Here is a 26,351-nt window from a genome sequence, read left to right as displayed (position 1 = left end):
TGTGCAGTGAAGACCTAACGCTCTTAGCCATGGAGCAGTGCAAACTTTTTCAAAGGTTTTACTTTACAGTTTCAGTAAACTTGCTTTTGAGAAGGACTTTTATTCAATATAACTAACGCAATGTGGCCATGGTTGTTTCAGTGAAATAACATGATTGCTGATACAATGTCATAGAATCATAGAAATGTGGGACTTGAAGGGACCTCACGAGGTCAGATAGTTCATTCCCCACAGTGAGGCAGGATTAAGTATATGTTGGCTCTCCCTGGCAGCTGTTTCTCTTACTCTCCTGTTTCCTACTCTGACAAGCTACCGAGTAAAGGATAGATCTTCAAGCACTTCATGCCCCTGATTTTACAAACATTCTCTATGTAATTAACTTTAGGCATGTGAATGATTCCACTGAAATCACTGGGACAATTCATTTTCATAAAGCTGCTCCATGCACATGCGTAGGGAGGTCTTGTGGTACGCTGGGTGGGTCACTGAACTGGGAATCCGGAGACATGCCTTGTAGTCCTGTCTCTGCCACTGACCTGCTGTGTGACCTTGAGCAAGTCTCTTCACCCCTTTGTGCCTCAGTTTCCCCTCCCTTCCCTTTGTCTCTCCTGTCTGTTTAGCTCGTAGGCTCTCAGGATAGGGCCCATCTCTTACTATGTGTATGAACAGCTCCTAGAACAGTGGACCTTTGATTTCAGTTGGTGCCTGTAGGTATTACTGTAATAAAAATAATAATCACAAAGTGTGGAATTCCCGTTGAAGCTAATAGAATTCTGCCTCCGCAGTGCTTGCCTCTGATGTCTGAAATGGAAAACATACTGTCTGATTTTCTCTAGACTATTCAGCTCCACTTCCCAGTTTGTTGATGCATTTTTATTTTTACCGTATTATTTTTTGCTCAAAGTTGATCTGTATTTCTCTATTCTCATTATTATTTATATGGCATCCAAAAGTGTACTGGGTGCTTTACAGACATGTATGAAGACCTGTGTTGGCCCACAGGAGCTTACAGTCAAAACAGGAGAGACAGAGCCAGACAAAACAGAGCAGAAAGACGCATGCACTATAAAAAATTTTCTTTTATCTTTTCCTATTATTGTCTTTTTTAGCTGGCGACTGTTTGCCTTTTTAGAGGAGGTAGCACCGTATTGGGAGCCTCTGTTCTGTTCCCAGCTCTGCTACTGACTTGCTGTGTGACGTTGGGCAAATCACGTCACCTCTCTCTGCTTGTTTCCCCTCCCACCCTTAGTCTGGCCAGTCAGTGTCGTTTGTTAGCTTTCTGGGGTAAGGACAGTCTCACTATCGACTTGATTCACATTTACATGAAAGCCCCTTGAAGGCCTTTCTGGGCTGCCAGTGCAGTGTAAAGTGAGTGTAAATATAATTGTTCAAGAGGTGTAAAGAGGCCCTAGGGGAAGTGAAAATCGGGTCATGTGTGTTTGTACAGTGCCTAGCACAATAGGATCCTAGTCCTGGTTGTGTATAAATTCTCTTTTTGTGTTCAGCTTGAGCCTATAGCCTGTTCCCCTGTGGCTATGTTCCCTTCTCCACCTACACCTGCTTGCATCCCTGGTACATTGGAGATTCTGGAATAAAAAACCCAAGGGCCTGTCATAGTCGACACCGGGCTGGAAGATGTTTCTAGCCCACTGGCTGGGGGAGTGGGGTCTGGTCTGTTAGTCCCTCCTTGCCCCTCCAGCAACAAACTCCTTCTGTGGTACCTGGCACTTGCACACCCTTTCAGGACCTTCAAGGACTTAGCAAAGGGGACTAGAATCATAGAATATCAGGGTTGGAAGGGGCCTCAGGAGGTCATCTAGTCCCACCCCCTGCTCAAATCAGGACCAATCCCCATTTTTTGCCCCAGATCCCTAAATGGCTCCCTCAAGGATTGAACTCACAACCCTGGGTTTAGCAGGCCAATGCTCAAACCACTGAGCTATCCCTCCCCTAGCATTAGCCTTATTTTATAGCTAGAAGAAATGAGTGGAGAGACGTCATGTGATCTGCCCCGTGGCACAGAGGGAACAGAACCCAGCTGTCCTGACTCGCATTCATTTACTGCTAAACAACAACTGAGATGCACACATCTCTTGGGCTTAGCATTAGCTACTGAACTATGGACCTGGCTAACCGCATCTGCAGCTTTCAAAGCTGCTGGCCAGCAGGTTGGCATGTGTAGATGGCGCAGCAGGTTAACGTAGCTTGGTCACCTCTGGAGACTTGGGTTCAAATGTGGGTCACGTGAAATGCATCTGATGCCCTACTGCGTGATCTAGCCTGGCTGACAGCTTTTTCTCCAGACAGACATACCTAGGTACAGCAGTCCACCAGCGAGCTGCAAAAAGCTTAAGCCGGCTTTGCAAAGGCACATGAATGGTGAAATGCCCCACCTAGATTTTTGAAATATGCTCTGCGAGTGCTGCCGTATTCTGGAGCACATCTCTCATCCGTCCGCACTGGGTTCTGTGCAGCTCGCCAACAGCTTTGTCCGCAGTCATGCAATAGGCTCCCTTTAACCATAGTGTTGATGAAAAGCTCAGGCAAGTGCAGGACAGAACCTTCTAGCTAGCCTGATGTGTCGAGATTACAGCGCACAGGTACCCTGCGCAGCGTTTCACCCTCCGCTCTCGGGAGCGTGGCGAGCCTTCCATCTCCACTTTCTGCTGCTGGTGTGGATGACACAGGCTTTTGTTCTAAGGACAATGTTTTTTAAAATAGGAGGCTCCCTCAAAAATGTTCTGCCTCAGTTGGTGATGCTCTCAAAATTCCCCTCCCCCAAAATCCTTATCAAGCCCCTATTCTTTCCCTCTACCCACCGCAAAACCATCCATCCTTCCCGCACATTTCCCCCTTTCAGCTCCTCCATTCCTTCCAGCTCTCACCCAGTCTCCTCCAGCTGGGGTGGGGTGGATATCGGAGAATGTATTTCCCCAGGCTCGTGGGGGTGGGGAGCAGGTCTTCTCTTGGTGGGTGACTGGAGAGGGCTATAGGTTGGCTTTTTAGCACCACCTGGGGTGGGGCGGGGAGGTCATTGGCAAGGCAATAGGCAGGCTGCAGTAGCCAAAGGACTTCCACACCATGCATCAGCTGTGGCGTGGCCCCTCTCTTTCTTGAACATTGCTGGAATGTCTGATGACGACTGTGAGGGCTACCTGGTGCATCTCCCAGGTGCACCTGGAAGCTGGGGGAGAGGCAGGAGAACACGCCAGGTGGGAGTTCCCTTTTCAGTAGCTGCTGAGATCATGGAAGCACTGGGTGTGTGCAGGCAGGCTAGTGAATGTTACCCAGCAGAGCCAGCCTTTAGCAGTCTGTTCCTTTCAGTCCTGGCAATCCGTTCCTATTGGCCAGCCTGGACAAGAGACAGCATCATCTACTTATTTCTTAAAGAAAGTCCCTATTTTCCTTTAGCAGGCCTCATGGCTGGCTTTTTAAAGAAGGGGCTCATGCAGCGTTCCCCTGCAGCTCATCAGCAGTGAACCCTGCTGACCTGGCTTTCATCTGCACTGGAAGGTTTTGCATTATCTGACTTTCTTATTAGCTAAATGATTTACCTCTCAGCAATAACCAGCTGGGATAATTAGTTGCATCTTCATCTCTGCATTCACACTCGGTTGTGCGTTCGTTTTGTGTTACGTGACTGTCTCGTAGGCTCGTCCAAGATTTGCAGATGTTGTAGACTTTGGAGTACATGGCTCTGGTGGCTCAGTGACTCTTACACATGAGAACTTGGGGGAATGAGAGTTAATCATTGAATGGGTGGTAACTTATAGTTTAATGCATTCAGGAGTTTCGTGGTGGTTGTCATAATAATGTGACTTAGCTCATTAAAATACAGTACATACTTTATGTACAGGGAGGAGTTGTCAGTGGCTCTCAGACTTCAATAGGAGCAAAATGAGGCCAATGTCGAGTGCCTTTGAAAATATACAGACTCTTTTAGTTCCATTCCTCCAGGTGGGCTTCAGCTTTAAAGTGAGGTGGAGTAAAACACCCTTCCCTTAAAGGTTCGCCCCCCCCCATTCATCGGGGGAAGTTTTCCCTGGCAGTTAGGGAGGGGGGAAGGGGAGGGGAACTAAGCTGCCAATTTCTGCAGAATTTAGGCTTCCAATTAAAAAGAAAAGAAAAGTTTCTTGCCAAAATAGGAACTAAATATAAACCGATAGCGCTATGTTTCTGAACCTACACACAGTCCATCTCAGTATGTCTGCAGCTGCGTAGAACTTTGTCAAATAATGGCCGCGACATTAGCTGGGGGTTAGGGTTTCAGCAGGGTTCACAGCTGTTATCTGTATGTGCAGGCCGCTGTGAAACTCTCAACTTCATGGATGTTAACCTCAGACCTCAGCTGCTGCTCAGGAAAGCACTGAGGAGCAGCAGAGACAGGGACACAGGAAACAGAGGTTCTGGGAGAGGCAGAGTAATATTTGGTTGGGGGAGGGGAGGGACATGGGGAAAGAGTAGAATAGATTTGACTCTGTCCCTTTACAGAAGCCCCGAGGCTCTGGAGGGTGTAGAAGAAACAGAAAGCTCTTTCCCGACCACCTGCTAGAGCAGAGGGTGCAGGACAGGTACTAGCAGGAGTCAGGTGCTGGAGCTCCCCAAAAGGATCCATGGTCTAGTCCTCTGGCTTAACTGGGCTCTGGTAAATTTGCCAAGCCCTGCCTTTTCCTGTCCTTGCAGATGAGTTGCTGTAATTTTGTCAGCTAAATGCATATGTGACATTATAGAAATGCTTTTGTTTTCAAATACCCTAATGATGATTTTTGAGAGCGCAAATTCAAGTTAATAAAAACCACCCTTATGTTTAGCAAAACTATAATGTCACTGTTGTAATTTCTGATCGGTTACACCCCGATTTAGGATAGCACGTGGTTAAGTCCCCTTGATTTTATCACGTTCTTTAAAAGAATAACGAGGAGTACTTGTGGGGCCACAAGGACTCCTCATTGTTTTTGCTGTTACAGACTAACACGGCTACCACTCTGAAACCTTTAAAAGAATGTCGCTCTCTGAATCAGGGCCTTAGAGAGTAGCCATAAAATGGCAGTGCAGGCCCTCAGGCTGTATGTGTTGATCTGCCACTGGCTTTCAAATATTCGGAGGGGTTTTATGATGATAAGGAATCTCACGGGGCCTGATTCAGTGAGAGAGTACATCTTAAACTGCATTTACAGTTGCTTTGCATCCCTGGACTGATGCAGAGCAGCTGCATCAGAGAGTGAGAATGGGATACACCCTGAGCTTCTGCTCAGTAACTGCTCCTTGCCCCAAGATATGTAAATATATTGGTTACCTTTAAAAACTTGTTCGTTGCCTCAATATTCTCTAGTTATTCCCCATAGCAAGTGCAGTGAATACCTCAGGTACTGAGGTCACATTGTTTAAGGATGACCCCTGTGACTGACGGAGATTGAAGGAATCTGTCTAGGTACCTCGCTGTAGTATGTGAGCATTTCACATTTGTTAATGGATGTTTTGCCTCTCAGTACCCCTGTTAGGAACACGAGGGATATGCCCATTGGCAGAGCACAGCATAGGCCGGCTCAGGGTCATGCAACGGGTCTGTGGCCCAGCTGAGAATAGAAGCCTGCTCTCCTGTGTCCTAACCCAGTGCCCTGTCCACTGGAGAGGCCTTCCCACTCTGAATGAACGTTGACTCTTCCTGTGTTTTTGTGGTAATACACTGGGGGGGTGGGGAGGTGATTTGTTTGTTCTGGGCCCCGCACTGGATCTAGTGCATGTTGTCACATGGGGAGCATGAGCATCACCAAACCTCTGCTGTGCATTAGGGTGACGTGGGAGAAGGAGAGGGCATCTGCGCGCTACTCTGCAGGTGCAGAGAGCAGAGTCAGAAGTTGTCTGCTGCCCCTTTAAGCAGCGCTGCAGGTACTTGAATTGAAGGAGCACGTAGAGACACAACAGAAGACTGGGGCACCATTGTGCTAGTCTCTGTACAAACCCCGAACGAGAGACCGTCCTAGAGCTACCATCTAAATGGGAAAGGCAAACTGTATAGTGCCTCCCGCTGGTTGAAGCCTTTGGAGTAACAGGCACAGAGTAGGGTTGCCAGTTAGGGTTGGATGTATTCCTGGAGATTTCATCACATGACATAATCTTTAATTCCTGGGACACCAGGACAATCCTGGAGGCGTGGCAACCGTAGCACACAGAGGTGACGCGTGTTGCCCAAGGTCCAAAACAGGTCAGTAGCAGAGCTAGGAAACCCAGGTCTGCTGATGCCCAGCCCCCTACCCACTGGGAAACATTGCCTCTCTTCCCCACTGCATACCTGCTAGGGCCATGGAGGCTGCAGAAGTTACTCTAGTGTTAGATCTGTGCGCATCACAATCTTTAATGTATTTGTCTTCACAGCATGGTTGTGAGGCAGGGCAGTGCTGTTATCCCTGTTTTACAGATGGGGAACGAGGTACAGAAAGACGATGTAACTTTCCCAGGATGCTTGTGGTGGAGCAGGATTTGAACCTGAATCTCCAACAGCCCAAGCTAGGACTCTCACTACCAGACAATCCATCCTCTCTCTGGAATACCCTCTGTAGCAGTGAGAGGAGAAAGGGGCTAGAGATGAGTTCCTGTCCATTGTGTAAATAATAAAAGAATATCTATTTATCTTGTGGAGAGAATATATTGTTTTTCTTGGGGACTCTCTCTTCCTCCCCACACACCCATCATATGACTGGGTGTATGATGCCCACTACCCTGTTAAAGTAGAAATGTCAGGCCTTGTTCAGTAATAAGGGCTGAGTAATGCACCTAATTAATGTCCGTCAGGGGAAGAGCTGAGACTAGAACCCATTGTCTCCTGCTGGTCCCAACCACAAGTACCTTCCTCTAGGTAAAATTAGTGAGGTAGTCGCTGTTGCCTTCCCCAGCTGGAGCTCTGGTTTTGTGCCCACTGTGTAGGAAGCCCTGTTGGGCTGGAGTGTGCCCGGTGCAGATGGATCTCCGGAGATCTTTAGCAGCAAACCTGTAATCAGTAATACTGAGTGTGTGCAAATAACCATGTTAACTCTTTTTTAACTCAACCCAGATCTGGCTGGACTTTCAGAATGACAACAAGAGGCACCTCCTTGACTCCAGGACCATCCTTCTGCCAAATTTCCAATCCCTGCTACAAAGTCTGGGGGTGCTAGAGCTCTTCAAAAAAATAACTGGCCAAAAAGTTGACATTGGCAAAACTATCTGTTTTTCCCTAACCTCATTCTTGGAAACAGCTGAACAGTTTTAACTGAAACTCCTCCCTCTTCATACCCTGTCTCCAGCAAGCCTGTGCTAGAGAGCAAACATGGAAATACCAGTCTGAACAACTGAAGTTTAGCAAAGTTATAACAAACTGAAAACAGGGGCTCATAATGGAGAGTATCTCGCAACCCTAACTATAGGCATCTCTTCCAGCTCACACTATACTGATAAAAGGAACCTGGATCTAATTCATTTATAACTGCACCATTGAGGTTAACCTGGTTCTCTTTCCCGTTCTCCCACCTATGTTTGGTTAAACCCACTTGTGATGTCTTGCCTTGAAATTAGATAAATATTCCCCTTTCCCTGACCGCTGTCTAATTGTTTGTCCTTAGTTCATGAGCCTACGTGGAGCACTGGCCTGGGAAAGCTGTTAGCATGCAGTGGGAACTACTGCAGATCAATAGTAATAGACTGCGTAAACAATTCAGAGCAGGGTCTGCATTATCTTACATGTGTGTCCAGCACTCACCACAATGGGGCCTTGGCTGTCACTTGCGGACTATGTGCTCTGGTGTAACACAAGTAACACTGGAACATGTGATGCTTCATTGCAACACTAGCCGTTGCTGTTTTAATCTAAGGAACGTAATTTTATGATCTTGCTTAAGAGATAAAATAAAGATACCGTGGCCCTGTGCCACTCAGGCCTGGCCCTGCTCCCGCAGTATAGTGGTATGCCGGAGCATGTCGAGCAGGAAAGGCTGCATGCTTGCAAATCTGAGTTTGCAGACTGGCCATGAAGGCTTGCTCTCGTCACTTCACGTTAGAGAGACCATGAAGCTAAATTAAGCTCCACGAACAGGTGGCAGAAAGCCGTCTATGCCGCACCCCTCTTGGGGGTACTGAATATAGCTCAGACACACCTCCGTATCTGGCCCAGTATGTGCATCTACTAGCCTTTTCTTCCGTGATATTTGTCAAACTGTGGGTGCAAGGAATTATTTTGCACAGTGGCTGGAAGGTGATAGTAACTGCTGCACAGTTGTGCCTGGCATTGGAGGAGATTTGGATTGTAAGAGTGTCTTTGTTTGACCTGGTTGCAAGTGGTGAAATTAAAGGCCAGGGTTTTCCCAACTTTTGTATGAATAAGAGTGAAGCATTAAGGCCCTGATCCTGCATTGGGAACCATGTGGGGCTCCATGGGACTTCTGAGGCTTGCCCGGGAGGCTCTTGTTGCAGGGTCAGGGCTGCCCAGTTGTGTGATGGGTGGATAAGATTGGATGAGACTTGATAGTCCTAGGAAGAGCTGGGCTACTTATTTATAGAAACATTTTGGGAATTTATGTCAATTTTGCCAAATTGTTTTGATGGCCGGAAAAATAATCCAAAATAATTGAAATGTTCCATTTCAACACTGCCAAAAGGAAACCTTGGAATTTTCAGATTGAAATGATGTTTTGTTTTGAAACATCTTTTAATCTTATTTTAAACATTTTAAAAAGCGGATTTTTTTTTCAATTCACTTAAAATTTGAAAAATTTCATTTTTGGTTTGACCAAATTTTGTTTTGGTGGTTTTCGATTTGCCAGTGAACCAAAAAATCCACTATTCACACAGCTCTAATTGTGAGTTTTGTTTTGGGGCAGAGTTAAGGTTGTCCGGGTGCTGGTCAGTAGGAATTTATTGTTTATTGGTGTGCGTACTTGAACTGGTTTCAAGGATACCCAGAGTTACATACCTTGTGGCTAATGATTTCCATATTTGCTCAAAGGTGGTGTGTTGTATTTTGGTAACCATGTATTATAATGGTCTGTTTTGTTTCAAGTTCAACTTCTTCTAGATGTTAACAGAGTTTTGTGTGTATGTGTGTGTGTGGGAGGGTGTTTAGAAATAAGCTGAAGTAAATTTACTAGTGTGTGTAAAGTACCCCCCAAGTGTGGAGTATACGCTGTGCTAGAACCTGGGGCATTTCACGAACAGAAGTACAGGCCTTGGCCACTTAAATTAAAGGAGTTACTCCATTAGCTGTTAGCAGTAGTAGGCTCTTATCCACTATATGGGTCAGCCATGTGAGAGAGACCTGATCAGACTCACTTAGCCAATGTGGTATGAACTCTCCCACTCAGAGGAAGCTCATTCCAACTATCTGATGTCCACAGGAGTTCAAATTCCCCGACAGGCCACCACTTTGTAAAGACCTGTCGCAACAGGCCATTGACACCAAAAGAATTGGGATTTTCAGTGCCAAAGACACTGGCCCTTAGTACTATAGCAATGTACAAGATATTTGTGATGTGTCTCACAGGTAAGCTATTCTGGTACAGATCTCCATAAAAGCCAGGGGTGAAATTGACTTAATTGAAGTCAATGGCAAAAGTCCCAGTGATTTCCATAGAGCCAGGGTTTGACCCCAGATGCGTTCCTGTGGTCTTACAATGTATTTTGCGTTTCAGTAGCTTGTGTGATATTTCAAAACTAAAATTTTGCACAAAAAATGTATCTGATGTTTCTACCTCTGGAGAATTATTGAAATCTCAGACCCTATATTCTAAAATTTTTGTCCGACCTAAACCAGTATTCTTGCTTCTGCTCAAGTCTAAGAGTTGCCATGCACGGCTAATGCTCTTTCTTGTTCAGAGGCAACTCATTTACTAGTGGTAGTTACAAATTTTCTATTGGCATCTTGAAATATATATGACAGAGTCCAAACAGTAATTCCCTCTTGTTTCTTTCTCTTTGCAGGCTCTCTACAATTCGATCAAGAATGAGAAGCTTGACTGGGCAGTGTAAGTATACTGTGCAGAATTAATGATCTTAAAATCAGTCCCCGGTATGGTAATCCATTTCCTATGTACATTGCACTGTGATTAGACTCTGGAGACAATCATCTTGGTCCGTGAGACTCAAACATTGGATTCACTCTTACTTTAGAAAAGTCCATGTTCTACTTCCCTTCTCCTCAAGTAAGGAAAGTTGTTAGTTATGCAAATCAGCTGTGTCTGCAAGGAGGAAAGACATTTAATTCAGTAGGAAACTTCATCTTCAAAAGGCAGAAATATAAATCCTCTGTTTGTTCCATGACTACATAAATAAAACAGATGTTGAGTTTCTTCCTTTACCTTCCAGTGCATTGTGATGGAATCGCTGAATAGAAACGCAACTCTTGGATTGAGTTTCCTGTTCTTGGCTTGTTGTCTAGTATTGTCTTTGGATTAACTATGGAGAATTTGACAACAACCTAATATTAAAGAGACTTAATTCAGAAGAGGCCAATCTACCCGCCCTTATCTGCTTTTTGACAAGCTAATACTTCATCAGAACTCCATGCTAAACACAAGAGAAAACTTCTGTTTCTTACCATATTAATTGGCATTTCCCCTTATTCGTCTTCTTTGCGGCATGAATACGCCAACAGGAAAGGGATGCCCCAGCCCTAGATTGATGTCAGTGCTGAGTAGTGGATTTTGTGTTAAAGAAAAGGGTTACACCCCAGAGTAGCTGTGTCTCTTGGAGATGTTTGCCTGCATGGCTCCACACCCAGGGTGATGCGTGCACCCTCAGTACGCAAGCTCAGCTTCCCGGCGCGCACAATCCATTGGGTCTGCTTGCATCCCGTCTACGCCCTTGTGTCCCCACCTGAGGGGTCATAAAAGGGAGCAGCCTCAGCCCCCACTCAGCTCCCTCTGCTCAACCAAGAATCTGTTTTATGACTTGGAATATTAGGGAAGGTGGACAGGTAATAAGAATCCGTGCAGGCAATCATCTGGAAGTGTGCAGCCATTATATGGATGAGCAACCGCTCTTCTTTCTGTGAGCGTTATCTGCAGAGAGCCCTGCTCCTGGTAATTAACAGACAGCTGCAAGACTCAAAGGGGGTGGATCTGAGGAGTCTCTCCTGAGTAAACATCGCAGGACTGCTCTCCTAAGCTGAGGCTCTGAGCTAGAATAAAGCAGCGTGGATATATGTATGGAGCTCCATGTCATATCCCAGCAACAGAGACGTTTTGTGGCCAGCCCCTGCAGCTGCCTTAGGCTTGGTGGAATGTGCCAGAATTTCATCTCGTTCTTGGCGAAAGCGTGCACAGAGACTAATCCACATGGACAACCTAGGTGGGAATCAATTGGCTCCTAGCATTATTCCCACGGTTTTCGGTCAAGGTGATTTACGGGGTGGTGTAGTCCTGTTCAGATAGCAGCTTAAAGCCCTCTGAATGCCTAGCCATTGCAGCCTGGTCTCCCCTGGTAGTGAGGAGGGTTCGGGGGCAAATACAGGCAGGTTCGTGGAGGTGGAACTCGGAGACCCTTCTTGGATAGGAATTTGGGGTATGGGCGAAGGGCCACCTCATCCTCCTGGAATGCTGTATGTGGCTGGTCAGCCATTAGTGCCTGGGTCTCAGGGGCAATCCAAGCTCATGAGCAAGCTACCTCCAACCCCAGCTGAGGCAGGGCACATTCTGAGAACAGCTCTAATGGCAATCCTGTTATCTTAGGGCTGGACTACGAGCAGTGGCTGTGAAGGGCTGAGCCCGAAGCCGCCTTCCTCGTTGTGCGGTCACTGGTCACAATAGCAGTGCTTGGGCTCTGGGACTACTTATCCTGAAAAGAGAGGGACCATGACTCCTCCCCGCCCCTCTAGATTGGCCTGCAAAGGAGGGTGGACACATGAGAACAGTCGGCTCCGTCACAGTGGCTGGAGCAGCACGTTATTACCACCGGTGAAGCTGCTGTAGTGCTAGGTCAGCGCAGTCACGATATTGAAGTGTGAAGAAATGCTGTTAATCTGGTCAGAGTCTCTTTGATAGCCAGAGATTCTCTTTGTTCCTGTAGGCTAAACCAGGGTTTCCGAGCTTTGACAGCAATTGATACGTGGTGGATTAAAGACCTGGGGCAGAGCAGGGTAATATGTGATATATGGTTGATATGTGATATATGGAGGACTGCTACATGATCCTCATCTCGTTCTTTATCGCTTGTTACTGGCTAGATTTGTCATCATTCTAAAAGACTTGCTGTCCATGCTGCTGTTTACAGTGCAGTCACAGGGCTGGATCGAAAGCCCACTGAAGTTCATGAAAGGCTCCCATAAATTTCATTATCGAACCTGTAGACAGAAAAGCATCACTGTATTCAACACATCCACTCCCTGCTGTGGTCAAAATCGGACACTTCAGTTAGTAGCAAAAGCTTTTAGTTATACTCCTATCAGCAGGGCAGAGTAAGTGCGGCTCTGGGAGGGTGAGCTGTGGTCCATTCCTTCTCAAGTACTATCAAAGACAAGTGCTAACTTAGCTGCCATTGCAAAGCTGTCGGCTATTAAAATGAACCATGTCTTGTGATTTGTAATGTGTTCAGCTCTGATCTGGAAGTCGCGGAGAGCCTCTCAATATGGGATCCTGTATCTCTTTTCCTTCATACAGTCACTTTTCAGAGAAGAACACTGTCAGGAAAGATACCTTATTTTAGCTGCTTCCCAATTCCTCTTGCATGAAATCCGTTTAGTAGGATTGAACGAGATAGGAAGTGTGATGAGGGAAATGGAGATCCTCGGAAATTTGATAGTTGTTCTTTCTTTTTTTTCCTCCTTCCTTCCACTCCTCCATAATCTCTGCTTGTTTACTTATAGGTGCAGATCTCCCCTAGCTGTGTTAAACGTCCGGTCTGTAGTTTAAAGAGTGAGGGACATGGGGGAGGGTCGGACTACATAGGGATTGACACTATTTTTGCCTCATGCTCCCGGGAACATGGAGCTATAATTGTACTGGGGCTATAGGAAGCCTTGTTTTTTAGGGTGGGGGAAGCGACAGAAACATGACAAAGACAATGACTGAAATCCTGATATCACTGAAGTCAAGAGCAAATTTCCCATTGTCTTGAGTGGAGCTGGAATTTCACACCATTAATCCCTGAGGTACCTCCAGTGATGTCAGTAGAGTTACGCCTGGGATGAATTTAGCCCAACAACTGGTATATAACTTTACATCCTTCTACTGAATTAAACTCCCCTCAGGGTCTCCAGTATCACCACGAGGTTCTTGTGGGTGTACATTTGTATTAGGAAGTTAAAGTCTTGCTATCCTCTCCTAATATCAACCCTAAACTGTTGGGCGAGATGGGTATGATTTCCATGCCTGGTGCTATGCTGGAGGTCAGACTAGATGGTCATAATGGTCCCTTCTGCCCTTAGAATCAGATGGATCCTTACCAGCTCCATCGTGGAGAAGGATACTGAGTTTGACTTGCTTCATTTTAGGCGTAGAATAATCTAAAGTGAAATATGTTTCATTTGCATGATATTTAGGTGGAGCACAGAGATCAGCATTTCCCCCATTGTTTATAACAAGTATGTTTGCTCCCCATGCAGACAATAGAAGTAAGAATTAGAGTGTAGAATAGGGTGAATGGAGACACAATATATAATATACATGCTTGAAGAATTGTTCAATGAAGATCCTTGCAAATCCATGGTCTGCATTCAAATTATCCATATCTGTAAGGCCTTTTTCAAAGCAGGGTTATGTAGATTACAGAAAAACAGTGGTGTCTTTAAAAAAAGAACAGGAGTATTTTTAGTCTGCTGGTGAAACAACCTTTACCTTTTATAAAATGGAGGTATTGGGATTCCTTTTTTAGTCTGAAGTGTACAGAAAAAATGACCCCACCAAGGGAAAAAAATAATGAAATTGTGATGGAGAATTTTACTACTTTTGGGAAAAGGAAAATCCCCAAATTAAATTTATTGTTGAGAATTGTAACAGTGCCTGGTACGATGGGGTCCTCGCTTACAACTAGAGCCTCTAGGCGCTATGGTAGTATAAATTATTATATTATTATTATTAATAATAATGCTAAAATTCAGGGTATTGTAAACTAGTGTTGCAGTTCTGTTCTGAAATCTGCCTTGTAACTGCACTTGCGTGATCCTCCTGCACATGCAGTCTGGAGATCCCCTTCTGCACGGGAACTGCCTCCTTTAAATGCCAGTTCTCAAATGCTTCTTGTTTGCCTCTGTTCCAGAATTAGGTTTGGGAACAGGGGTATCCTGTTACTCCCCCCACATCGTGGATCTGGGGTCCTGGGAGAGTGTGATGGTTTGTCAAGTGAGAGGCTGGAACTCATAGAGGCAAATATTAGCATAGGTACAGATCTCCATAACTGGACCTCACAAATATAAAGATTTCAAGCATTCATATCTTCTTGTCATTGCTAAACCAATTCATTTGCCATGGGATTGCTTTTTCCATATCTCCTCACTGGCGAGGAGGGGAGAAGCAGTCTCTTCAAAAGCAAGGGCTTGATCCTGCAGTTCTCACTCACGGACTTCCGTAAGAGCTTGGCAGGGGCGGGTGGTAGAATTGGGCGCCCAAGCCACGGAGAAACAGTTAGTTACAAATAGCACTGGCTGAAAATATTCCCCATAAAAGTTTTGTCACTAGAAAATGGCTTTTTTATGCCAAAATGTTTAAAGTTAGGGTTGTGCTTAAATACTTTGTTGATCCAAAACTTACGGAAGACAATGGGAGACAGACATCCCACTGTCTTCAGTGGGTTTTAGATCAAGCCCATAGTAAAAAAATATGCTTATTAGAATAACCTAAAGAGAGGAAAAATTCTGAAAAATAAAGCATGTGTAGAAATTAAGAAGATGAAACCTTGCAGGATAATGGCGCTGGGCGATGGGTTTTTCACTTAAACTTTGTGTTCATCTCTTTTTAGAGACGAAGAGGAGAAAAAAAAATCTCACTCTGATGGCACTGATGAGAAGGATAGTGGACCCCATTCAAAGGCCATCACTCGGATCGGCCATTCCAATAACCCCTTCCTGGACATTCCTCATGATCCCAATGCTGCTGTGTATAAAACTGGATTTCTGGCTCGTAAAATCCATGCAGATATGGATGGAAAGAGGAGTGAGCATCTTTTATGTTTGTTTTATCTCTTAGGTACCTCTCTTCACCCTCCAGTGGCTTGTGGCCTTGTGCCCATGAACGAGAACAAGCCTGCTACATCTAGGTTGTCGAAGGCATAAGAAACAAAATAGCAGTTTGATTATCACAGCAGAAAAGAACACTATTGGGCCATTTTGAGGACTATTCCATGCCCAGTAGCATAAAATTAATGGTACCCATGCCTTTGCTTTAGTGAATTTGTGCAATGAAAATGTAATATCGGAGAGCAATGTGTGTCTTTTGTGCTTAAAGAAACCGAAGTGTTGTTCACAAAACTCAGACCAGTTTTATTGGAAGTACTGTAAGTTCTGTTCATGGACTTGCCAAATAGTCCTCAACTTTTGCCATCTGTGATTCCAACTTACAACAGAAATTTTTCATAAAGAAGGGAAGGATGGTCCTGTCCCCTTAAAACACCTGTTTGCAACCCCCTGTTTGCAATGGTTGTCACAGTCCCCATCTGAGAATCCAAGGATTGGTCCATCCCTGTAGAAGTTCACTGGCCTTTCAGAATAACCCTGTAATCTAGCAGGTCATTCCTTGTTAGTGATGTATAATGCTCTCGTTCAAATTAGACCTTGCATCCTTTCAGAAATAGGATGTTGTTTGGTACCTCCTGGCCCCTTATTCATAATAAATGTGCAGCTACGTTTGGTTGCATTTCCGGCTTTTAACTTCATATTTCCTCATTGCCGTAACTCTACAACGGAGGCCTCATTATTGAGGGCTTTTTGGGGTGGGGGGTGTATTTGTGCACAAGCTGTTTTTATACTGTTGAAAACTGCAGTCGTCACTGTAATATGAAGCCTTGTTTTTTAGGGTGGGGAAAGCGATAGAAATGTGGCAGAGACTACTGAGTGTATCCGTGTTTTCCCGATTGTTGTTAATGTATATGTGGTGTTAGCTCATATTGCAATTGCTGGGATTAACACTGAAAACAAAATCTGACTTTATTATGGGCTATGAATACCTGCTACACTTTTTCAATTGTGTACAAGTATCTTAAGGTTGTGTCATGTATTATGCTAGGGTGTCTTAGAACCAAAACTTAAAGGTCAACATTTTCAGAGTTGGAGCCCTAAAGATAGACTCCTAAATCCATATTTAGGTTCTTTTGAAATCAGAGTGGCCTGATTCTTCTTAATAATTAGGCCACCTCATTGGTTAAACTTCATGTTTTAAACAGGTTCTGAGCAGTGGCTTTGAATTACTTCACCAACATCCCACTCCAGGTTTGCTAGTGGTGTCCACTCCCTTTACAAATCTTAAGGAAGAATTGTGTGCTTCCTTTGTTATGCTATTTGCTTAATCAGAACAATAAAAATTGTGTATTACTTAATGGACTAAAGATTACACTTTCTGCAAAAACCCTAAACACGATTAAGTCATTTAGGACAAATTTTTCAAAAGTGCCTGCATGACTTAGGAGCCGAAGTTCCATTAAAAGTTAATGGGACTTCATCTTCTAAGTCACTTAGACACTAAAGTCACTTAAAAACTTCTGTGAGAACCTTAACAAGGTGACAGTACTTATACAGTGTATAAGTACCTTCAAGGGGAAAAAATACCATGGGGTTAAAGAGCTGTTTATTGTAGCTGGAAGAGGTGTTTTAATCCATCACAATTTATGCTTTAGTCAAATACCAATAGGCTTAACAGAGAATAATGCGGTGAAATGTAATGGCCTGTGTTATGCAGGAAGTCAGACTAGATGATCTAATGGTCCCTTGTAGCCTTAAGCTCTATGAATCTACAAACAGTGCATTTTTACACCATAACATGTTCGAATGTCTTTGAAGTAAAAACAAGGAGGAGTCCTTGTGGCACCTTAGAGACTAACACATTTATTTGGGGTATACTTTGAAGTGTAGCTTTAACTCTGAATTCCCTGGCTTTGTAATGCTTGGTTTGGGATAATTACAAGTTTATTGTGTTTTCACTGGTGTGGTCCTTCAGCTTTAATGCCAGCTTAATATAGGAGTTAGTCTGGGATTTTAGTTGTCTTCCATCATTTTCTCTCCTTCTGCTAGGAAGAGGGGACTGGGGAAGCAGCTGAAAACTTGATCCTGGTTTCCTTGTGGCTGCAGCAAGAGGGATGGATGCTTTGTTTGCCATCCCCTACAGAGTGGCACTGTAACAGTTATGGGTGGTGCCTGCCTGCATTTAGAGAAGTTCCCTCCAATTCCTCTATCTGGTGGTCTTGCACTACTCTAAGCCTCTGCCGCGACACAGAGCTCGGACTGTGCTGAATAGCATGGGAGGGTGTGGCCCACGCATTTCCCACTCCTGCTGCTGGTGAAATCCATGTTGTCAGGCTTGCAGAATAGGAGAGGGACCTGTACTGCAGCTGTTTTCTGCCTGCTGACCCGGGCCCGGCCTGTAATCTTGGCTGTTTTGTTTCCCCCAGCCCTAGCTGCAAAGCAGGCACTCTGGCTAGTTACGCTCCCCTTTGAAAAGCAGAATACAAGAGTCGTTGAATGCAGAATTAATGTAGGTTTCCTGTTGCCTGGACGAAGGGTAAAATGGATTTGAGTTAAATGGGTTGCATTTCTTTTGTTTTCTCTTTAGCTCCCAGAGGGAAGCGTGGCTGGAAAACCTTCTATGCTGTGCTGAAGGGAACAGTGCTTTACTTGCAAAAGGTAAAAGAAATAGCTTTCTTTGAGAGGGATAAAGCAAGGGTTCCCAACCCTTTCCTGTTGGAGCCTCCCTTCAGCTGGGCACCCGCTCTGGCTTCCCAAGACCCACATGGCACATCTCCAGTCCGAACACAGATCCTCTCCCTGCCTGTCACTCTGACGACGTCTCTCTCTCTCTTTCTTAACTCTGCCCATCCCTACTCGTCTGCTGCTGTCATTCACGGCTTCACACGTTCTGCCCTACCAGTGAAGACAACATCATCTGCCTGTTTGTCACACACATATCTCCGTGCTACCTTCCATGCTGCCTGTGTGTATGGACCTTCTTTCCTGAACTGATGCAGAAGGCCTCTACCACCTTCTTCAGATCCCTTCTTGAGACCCCCGTCTGCCATGATGCAAGTCAGACACTAGTCCGTTAATCATGGCCTGAGAGGAGGCTAGGGGGAGGATTTGCCTTCAAACTGGCCAGAAACAGGGCGGGGATTTTATTCTAGATCAACATGAAATGCTGAAATTTCCTGCAGTGAACAAAAATTCAGTTTGGAACCATTGAATTGTTTTGACTTTACATAATGTTGAAATATTAAATATAAAAGACCAAACTAAATGATAAACTTGAAACAAAACAGTTTTACCATATCAAAAGGAAACGAGAAAGTCAAAACTTGGTTTCGACTTTTTCCCGTCAAAGCTTTTGTCAGAAGTGACAGGCTTCCGCAAAATGTTTTGATTCCACGAAATCCACCTTAGGGAGAAACGAAGCATGGAAAAATCTCAGTCCAGAAGTTCATTGTTTCAGGAGAAACAGGATTTTTGCAGAGTCTGGCATGCTTAATTGTAGTGAAAGCTACAGAACTGTGGTTTTCAGCACAAAGGCTATGTTTACACTATGGACCTTACAACAGCTGCGCGGCTGCACAATCTCCCATGTAGCCACTCTATGGACAGTCCACACCGGTGCTTTTGTCAGTGAAACGTATGTCAGTCAGAGGTGTGGTATTTTCACACTCCTGACCGACAAAAGTTTTGCCAACAAAAGTGCTAGTGTACACAAAGCCTGAATGATATGCAAATTATCCTAACTTCCAGAAAAGCTCTAGCTACCTTGGCTTCCGTGGAAGCTCTTCTGAGAATTGCATTGCTCTGCCATATGTATGATCTTGGGCAAGTCACGTCCCTTCTCTGTGCCTCTTTTAGCCCTCCCACATTTTGTCAGTCGAGATTGTGAGCTGTTCGCTTCAAGAATACTCTATCTCTATACAGCACAATGGAGCCCCAATCTCAGCAGTGACCTCTAGATGCACAGTAAGAATAACTGGTAGATATATCAAGAAAAGGAGTACTTGTGGCACCTTAGAGACTAACAAATAAGGTGCCACAGGTACTCCTTTTCTTTTTGAGGATACAGACTAACACGGCTGCTACTCTGAAAACTGGTAGATATATCATCTTCCAAAGGGCAACATGGACCTGATTCTGCTCTCACACGATTTGCTATCCATGTTTCTTTTTTCAAAGACACCTATTACAGTGGGTATCTAAAGGACGGTAACTCCAAGTTTACACTTGTATAAGCATCAGCAGAATCAGAGCCTATGGCCACATATTCAGTGGAACAGGGCCAGTGCTAACTGCTGTCTTGCCTGTTGTTCCATTATTAAATGAGTGATTTGAGAAAGATGCTTTCTGAATCAATGAGCAGCCAGGCTGCCAGAGGGGCTTTGCTGAAACACTTGCAATTAGCCAACTAAATACGTCTTCCCAAGATTATATAAACTCAGAAATTTGACGAGCTTATAACGTCTGTCCTGTGCATGGAAGCCTCGAGTCCCAGATTAATTTCCTGCCCTCTGTCATTCTAATGTGACGGGAAGTCAGTGGAACTGGAGACTGTCACAATGTCTCGTCATTAGCCTGAGCTGAAATGGGATGCGTGTGTAGAAGACTGTGAGCTTGAGCTGGTTTTCACGTAATAAAAAATGGTTTCTTGACAAATGGTGCAGTAAAGCAGGCCACCCGGGTGTATTTGGATTGGGTTTTGTTTGCAGCGATACTGTTTTTGTGATGTTACACTGTATCTTTGTGATGCTATGGGGTAGGATATTCTGTGTATAAATTTGCTCAGACCCTTTTCTTCGACTAGCAAAAAATAAAAATAAAAAAATTGACCTGAGACGATAAATGACGTAAGGACAGAGCCCATACCTAAGTAGCTGCTCCTGGAGACCTACAGGGTCCTCAGAAGAAAAGAGTTTTACAGTGATCATGCATAGCCAGTGAAGACGTCCACCCACTGTACAATAGCTGGTAACCAGCAAAATGTCATGCTGGGGTTCTCTAAAAATGGATTAAGGAAGGCCCAGCCCGAGTCCGCTGGAAATGGAACAGGCAGTTCTGGCTGGCTACCTGGAATCCAAGGAGAGAGGAGTTCAGTAGGACGCTGAGACTGAACACTGCATTAAAGGATGACTTCAGCGGATAGAGAGGCCAGAGCTCCTGCCAAATTCTTCTGTCATGCTGCTCCAGTGTAACTGGGTTTGGGTCTGAGCCAGCCGACTTCGATTCAGACAGTGGAACTTCAGGGGAATTGTGTTGTGCCTGTTTAAAGGAGATGTGTAGCCTGGTGTTCTCCAACTACTGGGGTCCTTCAGCCCAAGTCTCAGCATCCCGTATCAGCTCTACCGGACTGAGGGCTTTTGTGAGGGAAGTTTGATTGCCCATCACAAGCCTCTAGACTTTGTCTGAGAGTAACAAAGTAAAATTGTTTTAAGAGATTCCATGGTTCCCTTCCCAGGGCTTTCAGGGAAGTTAACAGAGGCCCAAAATCAGTGGTATTGCTGCCAGTTGACCAATAGGATTCGCGTGGGTGTTTGACTTAGGTCCGTAGATAAGAAGGGATCCTTCTGTCTCCGTACGTGTCCAGGTGTGAAGCCTCCTTGGGAGGGGGATACTGGAGGGAGTCAGATACTGCTGAAGTTGACTTACCATCATCATCCCCCCTCCCAAGAAGTGGGGGAAGTGCGAGACAGGGCAGTAGCTGGCCAAATCATTGACATCCGGTGACCGTTTTAGAGCCAGACTACTGCAGGCTTGAGGCTTATCCCAGCTTGCATCTCTCCATGGAGCATTGCCAATCTCCATCTTTTCTCCTTGCCATGGGACCATGCACACTCCTTATGCCACATTTGATTAGATTCAGAGGGGTTCTTTTGCTCCAGTCTCCTACCCTCTTGTTGTCTCCATTGCAGGTCTTAGCAGAACCATAGCGACTCTTGCAAATGACAGGCAGGGGGAGGTCTACAGGCCAGTGCATTGGTTTTGAACAGCAAATGGTGATAATGACCTACCAGACCCACCATTGCATGGATCCTGTGTCTGAGAAAACCACCCGGATCATCGGCGTCTCTGGGGGCAAACCAGCACAGCCACTCCATGACCCTGGTGGGGGGGATGGAAAGCTCTGTCCTGCACTCGGGGGTCAGAGATGGTCAGCCCATGAGAGTGGTGTGCTTACTGCACCCGCAGCGTGAAGATCGGGTGCAGGCTGTGTCCTGCTGCGTGAGCCACCTGGCGGAATCCTGATGAAACCCTAACTCAGCAAGTCAATGGTTTAATTTGTGTGGACACTGAACTAGCCAAGGTGGTGAGTCGAGGAAACCCGTAATTCCAGGCTTGGTAGCAACTTAGTTAGCTCTGACTGCAGAGTGGCATGTATATCCTTAGAATTCCCACGTAGGTTTAATCGTGCTCAATTGGCCAGCTCCATGGAGTTACACTGATTTACACCAGCTGAGGACCTGACCTAGTGCAGGGCACTCAAATGAGTCAGTTCCCTTAAGCGGGGCCTCCATTTAAAGCATTGCTGCACCGTGCATTGTCGTTCCTAGAGCAGGTCTGCCCAGTAGTGTCTGATAATCACAGAGACAGATCACCCATGGCCAGAGCTTATTCTCCCCCCTGAAACATTAGATCCCCATTATGTGGCAGCTATGCTCCACCCTGCTCAGCACCAGGAGTCCCAACAAGACACATCTGACATCAAGATTGGTCAACCTCATGTGGTCATAGGTTAGGGATGGATAGAGGTTAAGTGCTATTTGCAACTTCTCTTTAAGCAACTTGGTGTAAACTTACACCAGTGCAGCATTGCCAGGAGATGACTTGTCCCTTGACATGCCTCTGGAATGCCCTATTTTTGGCTGGCTGTGCCACCTTCACATGTTGCACACGTATGCACAACCCCTGGTTGACTAGTGTCTTCGCGGCTTCACTTTACAACACTGCTGTGTCTCAGATTGTATTGGTTTTTTTTATTGATTCTGATTTTACACTGGTTCGACACCATGTGAGATCCAAAATCAGTTTCTGGGGTATGACTTAAGAACACTGAGGAATGTAGCCCTCTAGGATATATTTAACTTCTTCATGACACTTACTGTTCTTCCCTCTTCTTGTCGGGAAGGTGGTGGAATTCCTTCACTTCCTTGCTGAGATATTAAAGAATCTTAAAGGGTAACATTTTAAGAACTCGAAAATGGAAATGTTTATAGGACAGATTAGGTTCAACTGATATTTTTATAATCATTGCTCATGGCTCTTCATGGAACATGACTGTGTTAGGTTAAAGGAAGAGATGAACAACCTGAAATAACTTGTGCCGTCTTTTCGTTGTAATTACTGCAGGATGAATATAAACCAGAAAAGGTTTTGTTTGAGGAGGATCTGAAAAATGCAGTCAGCGTGCACCATGCATTGGCATCAAAGGCGACAGACTATGAGAAGAGGCCCAACGTCCTAAAGCTCAAAACAGCTGACTGGAGGGTCCTGCTTTTCCAAGCCCAGTATGTTCCGTTCACTCCGAGTTTTTCTAGGGCTGTTTTGTTTGTGGGCAGAAAAGGATTGGGAGGAGAGGGGTATGATTGTAATCTCTGGCAGGAAGGTAGGGGTGAGTTCATGACTTAAAGGGTTAAGTGGGACGCTAACGGAGATCAGTCTGTTCAGTTTATCAAAAAGGTGATTAAGAGGTAACTTGATTAGGATGTGAGAGTACCTTCATGGGGAGAAAAGACCAAGTACTGAAGGGCTCTTTACTCTATCAGAGAAAGACATGAGAAGCAATGGCTGGGAGTAAAAGCCAGATGAAGTTCAAATGGGAAATTAGCACAAATATGTAGCAGTAGGGGTGAGTAATCACCGGAACAAACTGCCAAGGGAAGGCAGTGGTGGATTCTCCATCTATTGATCTCTTCAGATCAAGAGTGGAGGCCTTTCTGGAAGGTATGTTAGCCAAACACAAGGTACTGGGCTCAGTTCAGGAGTAAATGGATGACATTCTATGGCCTGTGTTAGACAGGAGATCAGATTAGATTATTTTAGGGTCCCTTCTGGCCTCAAAAAAAAAATCCATGTTCTGCTTGAGCCCTGATCATCCCATGAGATCTGCGTGGGCAGACTGCTGCACCCCACAGAGTCCCCAGGAGGCCAGCAAGGCTTCATGAGGGCACAGGAGTCAGCCTGCAAGAATCAGAATACACATTCAAGGCCTTAGAATATGCAGCGAAATAGAACATCAGCCAGCCTGTAGGTTGTCTGATGGATTTTATAGCCTAGGTCAGTGGTTTTCAAACTGTGGGTCGTGACCCAGTAATGGGTCACGGAATGTAAGACACTGGGTCGCGGCAGCTCTGGTCAGCACTGCCGACCGGGCCGTTAAAAGTCCCGTCGGCGGTGCTGCCCGACTAAGGTAGGCTAGTTCCTACTTGTCCCGACACTGCGCTGCGCCTCAGAAGCAGCCAGCAGCAGGTCCAGCTCCTAGGCGGGGGGACACCACGGGGCTCTGCGCACTGCCCCCACCCTAACCACTGGCTCCACACTTCCATTGGCCAGTTTCCAGCCAATGGGAGCTGGGGGGTGGTGCCTGCAGGTGAGAGCCACACAGAGATGCTTGTGCGCCTCTGCCTAGGAGCCGGACCTGCTGCTGGCCGCTTCTGGGGCGAAGCGGTCCACAGTGCCAGAACAGGCTGGAAGCCGGTCTCTGCACCCCAGCTGTGCCACTGACCAGAAGCCGCTGGAGGTAAGCCTGCTCCCCTGCCCCAGCCATGAGCCCCCCTCAAACACAGAGCCCCTTCCTGCACCCCAAACCCCTCATCCCCAACCCCACCTCAGAGCCTGCCCCCCCGCCCAGAGCCTCTGCCCCCCTCCTACACCCCAATTCCCTGCTCCAGCCCAGAACCCCCTACATCCTGAACCCCTCATTCCAGGCCCCACCCCGCAGCCTTCACCCCTTCATCCCAACCCTCTGCCCCAGCCCTGAGCCCTTCCCACACCTCAAACCCCTCTGCCCCAGCTCCGTTGGGTCGCAGGCATCAACAATTTTCTTCAACTGGGTCGCCAGAAAAAAAGTTTGAGAACCACTGGCCTAGAGGGCCTCCGCTGAATTACAAGTAATAAAGGCAGGAAATACAGCAAAGCATTCTGGCTTTGTATTTGCATGCCCTTGCTAGCAATTTACCTGCCACTTGTAGCACTCAACATTGAAAATCCAAATTATTTTGATGTGATTTGTTTGTGTAGTCTCAGCCCATTTGCAGCTGTCCACAGTATGTTCCTGCTGAACCACGATATGGTATAGAAATTGAACACCATTAATGATCCCACAGCTTGCTCCAGAGGAAGCACATGCTGAAGGCTTGACTATGCAGCACTGCAGTAAGAACTAGGGGTGTGTGGTATCAAAAGCACTCTACTGTGTTGCTCTCTGCCTGCCATGTGTAGAGCCTGCTGGTGCACTCTAAAAGTTACCTCGTTCGTGCTGACGTAGTCCCATTTCAAACAAAACTGTACCGGTAGGATCCCACCGAGAGCCCTAGTTTGACAGTGGTTATGTTCTTCTGAGGATGATTTTCACACCTTTCCATCTGTATCTGGCAAAGATTTAAGCTTGGCTTTATGCAGTAGTCACGGTCCCTAAAGTTAAGCATGCGTGAAAGTCTTTGCAGGACCAGGACTACAGTTGGAAGAGATGGAAACCAGACACATCTATCTTGCATATACATGATTTTCTCCAACCCAGGTTTTATACCATCCGATATACTTTGCTTGACCCCTCCCTACATCACCAGGGCCATCAAGCCCTCAGTCAGTGGTACTGCCCATGCAGTTTTTAATAGCCTGCAGTAGATTTAATTGAAGGTCTTGGAGTTCTTTGCTGTGGGTCTTGGTGCGGCAGTAAACTCAGTGTTTTACAGAGGCTGGTTAGTTGAGAAGTGCAGAAAGAATTGTGTTATTAATTGCCTTCTGCAGTAAGAAGTAGGGGAGAGGGATTGGAAAAGTGAGGTCGAAGGCAGGATTTTGTGTCTTGGGTAGGCAAAGTAGAAGCTTGGACAAGGGCCATTCCTTAAGTTAAATTTAATCGGGAAGTAGTCGCTGCTTGTGTATTCTGTGGCTCAGTAGTTGATTGTGGAAGGGAAGTTATTAGCAATCAAGCTAATGGTGCAGCCATGTTTGTGGTTCAGTGAAGCCACTGAGGATGTAAAGAAGAAATGAGCAAATTAAGGGGTGAGAGCATTTTGCCTGTCATCAAAATGGATGTTTCCAGCCAACCTCTAACTGAAGTGGTTAGGAAGAAACTTCCTCTGTATGCCACCCTCTGAGACTTCTGACACTAGCCACTACTGGAGGTAGGACACTGAGCTAAATGGCAGTTCATATGTCCCTATGCTGACAGCAAGGAGGAACAGGGAGGAGACGCTGAGGTCACCGATGTTCTGATTGCTCTCCATCTGTCTTCCACAGGAGCCCAGAAGAAATGCAGGCATGGATCAACAAAATCAACCGTGTGGCAGCAATATCTTCTGCTCCACCCTTTCCAGCTGCTATTGGCTCTCAGAAGAAGTTCAGTCGTCCATTGCTGCCGGCCACCACAACAAAGTTATCTCAGGTGAGCCGTTACCATAAAGAGCATATCTCCCTTTGTCCGGAGATGAGCTTGGAAGGTTCTTCTGAAAGCTTGAAGCTATGTTGTTTTGTTGCTATCAGTAGTAAAGCTCCTCTGCAAACAGTCTTGCTAGCACTTCCATCTAAAGGAGTTTATCTCTACTTGCTTCTTAGGACCAGAAATATTTGCAGAGTTAAAGGTGGGGAGGGGATGGAGACTTGATGTAATTTGTTTGTGCTTCTGAAGAAAGGGAGGTATCACCAATAGCCTTAGGTCATGGCTACTCTTGCAGATGTAGAGCGCTGGGAGTTAAACCAGCCTTCGGAGACCGCAGCAGGGAAAACGCTGCCATGTTTTTACACTGTCAGCTGCAAGTGCACTGGCGTGGCCACATTAACAGCTCTTGCAATGCCACAGAGAGCAGTGCATTGTGGTATCTATCCCAGTGTGCAAGTGGCTGCACCGTGCTTTTCAAATGGGGGGTGGAGTGTAACAGGGAGTGTGTTGTGTGTATGTGGGGGGAGAGAGAGTGGGTTTTGGGGGGGCCAAGAGTGTGTCAGCATGCTGTCTTGTAAGACACACACACACACACACACACACCCCGTCACACAAGCTCACAACAGC

General features: G+C 45.8%; 1 protein-coding gene across 7 annotated transcripts in view; it reads left to right on the top strand.

Moving 5' to 3' along the window:
• Positions 1 to 26,351, top strand: part of PSD3 (pleckstrin and Sec7 domain containing 3) — a 143,287-nt gene that overhangs the window by 98,056 nt on the left and 18,880 nt on the right. For all 7 annotated transcript variants that reach the window (XM_048851597.2, XM_048851599.2, XM_048851598.2 and 4 more), the window contains 5 exons: positions 9,949 to 9,992; positions 14,920 to 15,113; positions 17,721 to 17,791; positions 22,475 to 22,632; positions 25,586 to 25,730. In XM_048851597.2, the coding sequence (XP_048707554.1) occupies positions 9,949 to 9,992; positions 14,920 to 15,113; positions 17,721 to 17,791; positions 22,475 to 22,632; positions 25,586 to 25,730 (612 nt within the window). The remainder of the gene's footprint in view (positions 1 to 9,948; positions 9,993 to 14,919; positions 15,114 to 17,720; positions 17,792 to 22,474; positions 22,633 to 25,585; positions 25,731 to 26,351) is intronic.

Source organism: Caretta caretta, chromosome 5 (assembly GCF_965140235.1).
Source record: "Caretta caretta isolate rCarCar2 chromosome 5, rCarCar1.hap1, whole genome shotgun sequence".
Taxonomy (NCBI): Eukaryota; Metazoa; Chordata; order Testudines; family Cheloniidae; genus Caretta; species Caretta caretta.
The sequence above is the reverse complement of the archived record's forward strand: the minus strand, read 5'-3'. Positions and strand labels throughout refer to the sequence as shown.